At 36.9% G+C, this 10,569-nt stretch overlaps 1 protein-coding gene across 1 annotated transcript in view; it reads left to right on the plus strand.

Moving 5' to 3' along the window:
• The window catches only part of ZPLD1 (zona pellucida like domain containing 1), a 45,614-nt gene extending 38,750 nt beyond the window's left edge, over positions 1 to 6,864 (plus strand). Inside the window, exons 9-10 of the mRNA XM_036114281.2 lie at positions 3,904 to 3,933; positions 4,362 to 6,864. Of these exons, the coding sequence (XP_035970174.1) occupies positions 3,904 to 3,933; positions 4,362 to 4,537 (206 nt within the window). The 3' untranslated portion in view covers positions 4,538 to 6,864. The remainder of the gene's footprint in view (positions 1 to 3,903; positions 3,934 to 4,361) is intronic.
• The last annotated feature ends 3,705 nt before the right edge of the window (positions 6,865 to 10,569 follow it).

The following is a 10,569-nucleotide window of genomic DNA, read 5'->3' on the forward strand; positions in this document are numbered from 1 at the left end:
TTCTTCCTTTCCAATTTCAATCCATTTTCACCTCAAGGATTACATTCATTTTCCAACACAGTAGTGTTGTCTTAGTAACCTCAGTCTCCTCACCGGCAAAGCCCCCAAAGAATCATGTTCAAACCTTCCAGATGCCCTTCATTCCTCTCTTACTCTCTGCGGATTTATTTTTTATAATTTTGATAAATAGCCATATGATGGTGCTCATTTCTGGGTAATCATGGTGACCTCACTGTGTAGAGGACCATATATAACAATGTTTACATTATGATACTATAGTATCATAATTTAAAAATTATTATTTTAAATTCTATATAAATATAGAACTCAGAAATCAAGCCATATCCAGCCACAGGAAAATCCTATGTAAACATAGCTTAATGACCAGGGCTACTTTTTTTTCCTCAGTTTCACTTTATTTTTACCTTAGGTCAGCTAGAATTTATCTCTCCAGGTCCTGTGGCTGATTTTATATAGACAAGTCCAATTTCAGGCTTGATTTGCTCTCTTCAAAGCTCTCTGGTACTTGGAATTTTTGCTCTGTTTACTCATTGAACCGCTCCTTCCCCCTTAGACATCCAACTTAGGTCAAGTTTAATAAGTCATAAGATCAGTACTTTATTTTGTTTTAATGAAGTCAAAGACATTCTGGTTATTTTACCCAACATTGTAAACCCTTTTGTTGGTTGATTTAGGAAAATATTCACATCTTCAAAGTTTCAAATCCTCAAAACTCCTGAAGTGTTCTTATTTTACACCCCCCACATGGTAAAACTATTCAGTAGGGAAATGCTTATCATGGGGTACAATTCTGGAAATTCACAATTGTAAGTACTGGAAAGCAATAGTACCTAATTGTTTTATTACATAAATTCCAATGGAGAAGTCCAAGCCAAGCTATTCAACTCATGTCATTGAGTTTTATGGGGAGTTAATAATTCATTCAAACCTCCGCATGAGACAGGCACTCTGCTAGGAACTGGGAATACACTAGAGAACAGGCCATAGTCTTTGCTCTCAGGAATCTTAGTGTTCAAAAGTAGACCTGGATTATTAACAAACAACACAATGGAGGGTAAAAAGTTTGGAAATTCTCAGGGTGCCTGAGTGGGCTCAGTCAGTTGGACTTGTCTTGAATGGATTTCTCTGGTTATGATCTCAGGGTTGTGAGATCGAGCCCTGGGTCAGCTCTGTGCTGGGTGTGGAATCTGCTTAAGATACTCTCTCTCTTGGGCGCTAGGGTGGCTTAGTTGGTTGAGCTTCCAACACTTGATTTTGGCTCAGGTCACGATCTTATGGTCCTGGAATCAAGCCCCGAATCAGACTCTGCAGTCAGTGGAGAGTCTGCTTGATGATTATCTCTCTCGCCCTCTGCCCCTCCCCCTGCTCTCTCTCTCAAAACAAATAAATCTTTAAAAAAAATTCTCTCTCTCCCTGCCCCTCAGCCCCTTCTCCCTTCCTCTCTCTAAAAAAAAAAAAAAAAAAAAAAATTGGAAGTTCTGAATTTGAAATATGTGGTTCATTTTACTATATAGGTAGGTAATTGAAGATTAAAAAATAGTTCGCTGGTGCTAAGAAAGGAAAAATATTTATTCTGTACATATCTTTGCACTAATGTTTACTTTTTCCATTTCTACTACTTATATGAGAGAAAAGCAGAGAAAAAGAATTTATCTGCTCCTTCTGGCTTTCCAACAGCCATGGTATTGCTCCTATCACTTTCCTCCTATGGGTCCTCAGCTAGCTGCATGGTTTTTGAAGAGCCCACCAAGTTTAGTATTCCAACCTGTTCTAATTCCAGAAGGTTTCTTTTAGCATATATGTACATGGTAAGACCAAGTGCGTGTAAGAGAAAAAAAAACAGAGTGTGTGGTGAAAAAGTCTCCTAGAAAATGTCTACCTCCCCGTTCGGTCTAGACCAAATTGCAGGATACTAGAAATTGAAGGAAACCGGAAATAGCAACTAGATAAAGTGATTCTCTCTACCTTTATCCACTATCAAATGCAATTCCAAATAGTATTCAAATAGTACATGCTTTGATTTTAGCCCCCTGCCAGAGGTAGGACGCTCGCAGTTTTTCAGAGTCCTAGAACCTGTGGCTGGTATGGCTCATTTGACAGTTTGTCTCATGTGAAAATTTTGTCCATAGCCCCGTCATCGTGAGTGACACCTGGAGCAGTGTTTTTACACGAGTGTTGGTGGTAATGTGGGAGAGGAGGGAATATTCTGACTTCTTTAATTAACTTCAGGATGCAGAAAGTAGTGCGGGCAGCCAGCCCTAGCACTTTCACCTAATTTGGGACATGTAGGAGGAAGGAGCTTTCTAGTCTTAAAAATAAATAAATAAACAAACAAACAAATAAGTAAATAAAAGCAAATAAGTGTGATTTGTAAACAAAGAATAACTTTGAAAAAGGAATTTTAGAGCATTATATATTCTCTTCCATGTTCCAGTGAGGCAGCTTATCTTGGGAATCCTTTGGAAGAATTGATCACAGTTCATTCATTCCATCCATTTCTATGAGAAACAAGTGTCTTTATAAAATAGTGTTGGTTGGACGTTAGGGTTTTCCTAAGGGTGTCCTATAATGAAAATTTGTGCTTTTTTTTTTTTCTTTTTGTCCTATAGTGATGCACTACACCATTCTAAAGAATACTATAAATAAGCACTCTATTAATTTGGAGCATTGTACTTCAGGCTCAAACAGCAGAATCATCATTTCTGCTGAGACTCATATGTCTTAAAAGAAATGGCATCAGATGGCTTATAAATATCACACCAGGTTCTCCCAATCAGTTGTTTCAAATACTAATCCTGGGGTTTCATAGCTTGATATATTCATCTTTAAAAATATTTTCCACACTTGGCTAGTTTATATTATTTTAGAAAAAGGAGTTTGAAACTGAACTTTTATTTAAACATATGTTTACTTCATCATGGAGCCTGGGACAGATGGAAGTTTCTTCATCTGTAAAATGGGGGTAGCAATAATGGCGAAACCATATGGCTGTTACGAGGACAAAATGTAATGACATGAAGCAGCACTTTGTAAACTGTATGGCATTACACACATGTTAATTGTAATAATATTTATACTCCCAAATCAAACAGTCAACTGCACACGTTTTATAGTTCAGATAACGGACACTCAAAGACACATAGACACCTACATATTTAAGAACAAAAATGAAATCCACTAATTGTAGAAGAAGGGGTTAATGGCTATATGATTACCAAATGGGTTTAACACAAGTTGGGAAACCAGGTGAATGCATTCATTGCATCCATTATTATGTTTGCCAGGGATAAGTAAAAAATCAACAACTTTCATCTTTTACTTAACAGATGCAAAAACCCCTACAACTCAAGATTAGGAATCATGTTTTCCTTTCGTTTAGTTACTAAGTGTGAATTTATCTTTTTGGAAGTTAAAATGATGTTTTTGCAGATTATGATGGGCAAATTGGCAACACTTAAAATAGAACGGCACTAAATAATGAATACTTCTCTAAAACAAAATAACAAATGGCAGGTTATAGGCCTATAAAAAATGTAATAGCTGTTAACAATTACTGCTCCCACTAACCTGACTAAAGAGATAATGACAAAGCAAGGTTGGCAGGAAAGAATATCGTATAGTATATTTTGCGATTACATTTGTAGGCCCAGGGCACTGGCAGGGTGTGGGCTTGTGGAATGGATAGATAATAAAATCTCAGACACGTGGAACAGAAAATGGGAAAGGATAATGGGTTAGGAAGATTTTCATGATTCCTTTACCCATGGATCTTGAGGGTGAAGGGGAGGCCACATGTAGGTAAAAAGTAATCACAGAATTATAATAAACATAAGTAAATGTTTAGATTTACAATATCACTTTTGTTTTTCTTTTCTCTCCCAGATGAGACTCCAACCAACAATTCACAGCTTGGTAAGATAATGAACATATACTGAAAATAAAAGTATGATTTTTAAAAATTTTAAGTATTTTTGGATGATTAGTTGCAAAACTCTAAACAACTAAATATGATGAGTTCTGATTTTACAAGTTTGTTATATTTTACATAACAGTTCACTGAGGACTTCTGAACTCATATGTGACCTGTTGGTCAATTTTTATTGCATTTTATAGATGAATTTTTTTTTTTTTTGTGGCAGCCCAGGGGATACCAGACTTCTAAACTGCATGATCCTTTGGTTATTGGATTGAATTATAGTCAAATAGATTATAGCATGAATCAATGTCATGCTGTTACTTTACAAGATACTAAAGACAGATGTTTTGCAGGTATAAATTGGGATAAGGTGAGATGAGTCTGATATTGGACCTTTCCACTGTGTGTATTTTATTGCTTGCAGGTTCTCCAAGTGAACCTCCTTTCCAACTGAATGCCGTCACCAGTGCACTGATATCAGGAATGGTCATTCTGGGAGTCATGAGCTTTTCCCTTCTCCTGTGCTCACTGGCCCTTCTACATAGGAAGGCACCCACCAGTTTGGTGTTGAATGGCATAAGAAACCCAGTCTTTGACTGACTGTAACAGGTCCCTCCTCTTGGGAAAAGGATTCACTGACCATACCATGGGTGACTGGTCAGTGTTTCATCCAAACTCAATGCCAGCCAGCATTTGATATTTGTAGGCTTGATAGATTTCAGTGTAGCTCGTTAGCATGATGATAGTGAAAGAATTGTGACGATATTGTTCTTGTCACTTATGTATGTGGTCAGCCCGATTTATATGGCACCAATGGGTATAATGACAATAAGCAAACAATATTCAGGACTTAGATCTTACAGGATCAGTCATATTTCATTTTATTTCAATTTTCTTTTGATTATTGGTTGTTATAGAGATAAAAGATGGGCATAGAAAAAATACATTTGTTACATTTTTCCCCCTAAACATTAAAACCCAGTGTGATGGCATTTAGATTTGTATATGTGGTCCTAAAATGAAAGTTACTTTTTTGTTTTATTCCAGATAATTCCAGCTTGGGGATATGTTTTAATTGGACTGGCCAATTTGGACACCTGAGATTTAATTACTTATTCTATGATCTGTGTTTTTGGCTGATTTCCATGTCTGATGACATTCATTAAAAAAACAAAACAAAACAACAAACTCTTGGGAAATGTATCTTAACCTGGAGCATCTACTTGTGTAGCAAACAGTAAAAATAGTCATTAACCTCTAACGGATACTAGGTGACCGTAGATCATTATTCATTTGGATAGAAATGGCTGTGATCAGTTTTCTCCTGGTTCAAGGGAGAACATCAGCACATGTTGACTCTCCTCCCAGGTAAACAGCTCAGCTGCTTTTGCAGCTCTGCTTCCAGCAGGGAGGCAACTGTAAAGATCATTATTCTTCATTCAAGAGCCATTACATGGGAAAACAAACCATAGCTGTGGGAGAGGACAATGTCCCCACACATACACGTAGGGTTCCCATGGGGGTTTTTAACAACCTAGCTTCCCTTTTTCCCCCCCTATGACAAAGAGGAAGCAGGGTAAGTGTGTTTTGAAGAACATTGTTGGAGTCTCTATGAAAAAAATGTCCTTTTCCCACAAATTTCTGATGCTGGCTAAACAAAGAATCTGGAGGACCCCTACTCGTTCAGGTGTCTTCTTGAAAGTATCATGATTGCCATGGAATAAACAGTATTTTCCTATGTAGTAAACTGTAGGAAGTATGTGGTCCTTTACCAGTTTTGCAAAAAATTTTTAAAAGCCAAGTTTTAAGCAACCTATGTTCTTACAAAAAAAAAAAAATCAACCTTCCCTTTTTTCAGCCTATGTACACAACTGAATAGAACAATTCAGAGACAAACATCAAAACCTAGAATGTGTGGCTACTTGAAGTGCTATGTTACCTGTAACCACTGCTGTAGAGACTAATTTCTATTCAACATTTGTGACCCATTATTCAGAACTTAATTTACTATACTATATGCAAATCACTATGCAATTTTAAATTTGTTTCAAATGAAGTAGCTATGCTCTGAAATTAATAATTAAATCAATCATCAAATCAAAAAACACCTTTTCTCCAATTTGCCTGAACAGATCAGAAGAAAGTGTTTATATTATAATCATTAGCTATATGATTCCCTCAACTTTCTCTTTCAAGGTTTAGATACAGTCAAAGTGAAATGGGATCTGGAAAGTCTTTGGATAATTTATCCAATATTTAAAAAGTCTAAGACTTAAAAAGCCAAACTCCTCTTCCGTGTGTTACTTCAAAATCCCTTTGAAGTGACCATTCTGAACTTCATCTGTATTAAAAATTTATTTTCTACTTTAAAGGGAAAAATCTTACAGAAAAAAAAAGTATGGACCATGGATGCGACTTATGTGACCTTATATGTACATGGATAGTGTTAAAATAGTCTAGTAAATCTATTTCAGATCCTTTAAGTGAATTCCCATTAATCTGAGGATTAAGTCCTGTGAATAGGACTTTATCACTGAAACCAGTTGGTCAGTTTGATTTTGTGCTTTGGGGATGGCGACTGTTTCAGGTGTTGACCTTTTACATTCTATATACCACTTTTTACAAATTGAATAATGGACACATTATTTTGCAAGCAACTTACATCTCACATTATTTTTTTGCCACCCTGTCACCATAAATGGGAGAATCAGAGCTATAATGAGACAAACCAGTTTTGTTTTATATAGCTTTGTTCTTCTCAACCTGCAATTATATGTAATATTTAGTTGCACTGAATATTTTGGTTACTATAGTGTAAAAGCCTTACAAAATATGTGCAAATGTTCCTTCAGTTTTAATACCTCAAACTGTTTTTTGTTTTTTGTACTTCAGGGGTAAGGTCTGATGACATGTAAAAGATGATTGTTTAATAAAATAATTACAAATGAATATCTTTAAAATAGTCACCTGGTTTTTTTAAAGGGATTTCTCTTTCCTACTCTCAACATTCTCTTCCTACTTTCACAGACTTTAAGAAAGATTGAACTTAAAATAAGCTACCTAATGCAACAGGGTAGGGCAGTGATCTCTGAAGCTAGATGAAGTTTGTTCTCTCCATATTGAGCTTCCTGGTTACGGCTCTGTGTCAGGAGACATATTCAGATCAGCTGACAGTAAAGAAGTGTACTTTACCTTGAGTTTGAGCACTGACTAACACTGAGCCTATAATTTTTAAAACTTTGAGGGGAAAGTCAGAACTGGAAAGACAAGGAGCTCAGCCTCTGCCTAGAGTTTCACAGGCTCTCATGACAGTTCCCAGGGTCCGGCTGTCGTCCCTTGTTTTGGGAAGTGACACAGAGTTGAGGAAAAAAGCGTTTCCTGACTCAGGAAGAATCTAATCTTACAGAAATGACTACTCTCTGGATCTTCAAGTGCTGGCATTTAGCTTTGGGAGCATCACAGAAATGATGGTTCAGGATGGGACATTGTCAGCTGTGGAAAATGTAAGGTAGTAAACTTCTAGAGGTGAGAAAAGAGCAGGAGAAGAAGTCCATGGGAGACACTTGTTTGTGAACACACATGAGGCATAATTTGAAGGATTTCCAGAACACTTGGAGAGTATTATAACAGGATGGAGAGACTTCTATTATGACTTTGGAGGCTATTAAGCTAGTACACGTTGGCTTTCATTCCATATTTATAAGGGAAAAAGCAAGTCGATCACAGATCAATTGCTTTTGAGAATGAGGTTCCTCAATTATTTACAAGTGGGGAGACATTTAATATAAAACAATCCAAATTTGTAATTTAGAAAAAAAGGTAGGTAGTAAACAAAACAAATGCCAGGACTACCTGTTGCATTAGTCAGGGTTCTCCAGGAAAAAAGAACTAATGGGATATATGTACTGTATATAAAGAGATTTATTTTAGGGAAATAGTTTACATAATTATGGAGGCTGACAAGTCTCAAGATCTGCAGTCAGCAAGGCCCAGAGAGCTGGTGGTGTAGTTCTAGCCTGGATCCAAAGGTCTGAGAACCAGGAGAGCTGATGGTGTATTTCCAGTCTGAAAGTTAGCATCTTAAGACCCAAAAAGAGCTATTATTTCCATTCAGTTTCAAAGACAGGAATAAACCAGTGTCCCAGCTTGAAAGTCCTGTGGAAACAATTCTCTCCTAGTCACAGGACGTTCAGCCTTTTTGTTCTATCCAGACTTTCAAATGACTAAATGAGGCCACCCACATCAGGGAGGGCAATCTGCTTTACTCATTTATTCAAATGTTAGTTTCATCCAGAAACACCTCACAGACACACCCAGAATAATGTTTGACCAAATGTCTGGTGACCTGTGATCTAGTCAAGTTGATACAAAATAAACATCACAGCTGGTAAACTTGAAAACCCACCATCCGTATGTCTGGCACTTCTGAAAATCAAAAGTCCTAATCAATCTAGTAACAGTAACAGAATGAATTAATAAAAATATTACAAAATTTGGCAGTCTGTGATTGCAATGATTTTGAAACACTAAATGTCTAAAGGTAGGGACTTATGAGCAGAGGGTCCTCTTTTATGTTAGCTAATAATATGGATCAAATAGAAAAAAGATAAGGCCACGAGTAGGTGGACAGTGATGAGCTCCAAAGTCATGCCAAATTATCCTATAGCATCAGGAGAAACAAGGCAGAAGGAGGCTTGGCATTAAAGTACTGATGGGCCCACATTCCTCAGGGCTGGCCCTGGAGCATAGTGAGTGATGACATCAACAGTGACAATAGGCCAGAGCAGTAAAGAACATAAAACAGGAAAGCACAGATATTGGGGGCAAATGTGGCAAAGGAAGTACTGGAGGCTAGGAGGAGAGGCACCTCCTTAGTGGGAATGAGTTCACTAGTGGGAGACAAAGGGAGAATCTCTGATAGCTGTTACTCATATTTCTTGTGATGGTGACCCATCTCCTTCAGAGGCTCAAAGGAAGTGGAAACTGGATAAACATGTCACCTTTTCATGTTTGTGAGAATATCTTGCCTGATTGTTTGTTGGTAAACAGCATCAGTCTCTACAAATTTGAATAACACAGGAGAACTGAAAAATAACCTTGGTTAATGCCACTTTTTGCTGAGAGAGCTGGGAGACAATTAGTTTGGGGCTTTCTGCTCACAGGTACTAGACATAAGATTTGGAAATCTCTGGTCAGTAAACTTCATTTGTAAAATGCTTCGTATTCTTGAAAAAGTGAGATCGAGAGCTCAGATTGTTATCTCCGCATAGTTCAAAGCTCCAGTTTCCTTTGCCTCAAGTATCTCGATATTTTCTGTTTTACTTAAATTGCTGACATAATTACCTCAATTTTCCCTTTCATTTTCCATGTTGAAAAGTGAAGTGCCATCATTATATGGAGGTTTAGTGCAAGTCAATGTGGCCCAAATTTTGAGGTTAGTTTTCATCAAGAGTAGAGCTCTATTAGCATTGCCCAAAGAGGAATCCATTACTGAATAGTCCTGCTAGTTTGGCTAATCAACTAACACTGGAAGATCCTAGGAGAGTTATGGTTTAACAATTACATGCAACTTTGCCTCAAAGTTATACAGGTCCTTAAGCTAGTTCTCCTCTTGTATGTAGTTTGAACTTTTTCTTTTTTCCAGTGGTGAACAATTGACTAAAATGAAAAATTAATCAAGAAGAAATATAGTACTTTTTAGAAATTATTTACCACTTGGGAATTGGAAATGATTTGCTTTTTAAAAGGTATTGTTTTCCTAACATATATTTTGATGTTGCTAAAATGAGGTAGCAGAGAATAATGCACAGTTCCCACTGGGGAGAGAAAGGGGACCCGGGAATCTCTCTTAAATCCTGCAGAGATAAATCACCGTTTTTTTGGCATCACCCTCACTCTTGAAATACAAATTGGAACAAAGGTGATTCACTATCTCTCATCAAGAGATTTAATAAAACTTTAATGTTTTTTTTCCACTTTGTCACTGGATGTGTAATGAAAATTTCTCTCATTTAACACTCCACAATCCTTGATCTGTAGCCTTTATCCCATGATCCCAAATAGAGAAAGGTCCAAAAACAGAGGCAAAGGGCATCAGTAGTGTAAGGAAGTTTCCTGGGAGCTGCCACAGGACACTTTCATATTCCACTGGCCAGAACTTAGTCACATAGTCACACTACCAGCAAGGGTGTCTGGGAAATATACTGTGCGTGTCCATGTGCCCAGGGTTATCAGAGGATCTGACTTAAGCCTATATTACTCAAATAATGTCATCATTTACTCATGACCTTAGAATGGTAGATATATTGATTTATGTACAAGGATATTTATCACTGTATTATTTTTAATCAAAAAGTATTAGATGCCACTGAACTGTTCCCAAATGGAGAATTCTTAGATGTACTGTAGTACTTTTCTGGGAGATAAGAATATGTAGACCCTGAAAATCAGCTATAAAAAACCTTTACCAAATAAGAGTATGCTTGAATATGAAAAGAAAGAACACTGAACCGTATCCATAATATAAGCTCACACAGAAAAATGACAGGAAGGAAATTGATAGAAATGTTAACTATGGTCAGTAAGGAAAAGTAATTGGTTTTAATTTTAACCTTCTTATATGGCTCTCTAGC

The sequence above is a fragment of the Halichoerus grypus genome, chromosome 1 (genome assembly GCF_964656455.1).
Source record: "Halichoerus grypus chromosome 1, mHalGry1.hap1.1, whole genome shotgun sequence".
Lineage (NCBI taxonomy): Eukaryota > Metazoa > Chordata > Mammalia > Carnivora > Phocidae > Halichoerus > Halichoerus grypus.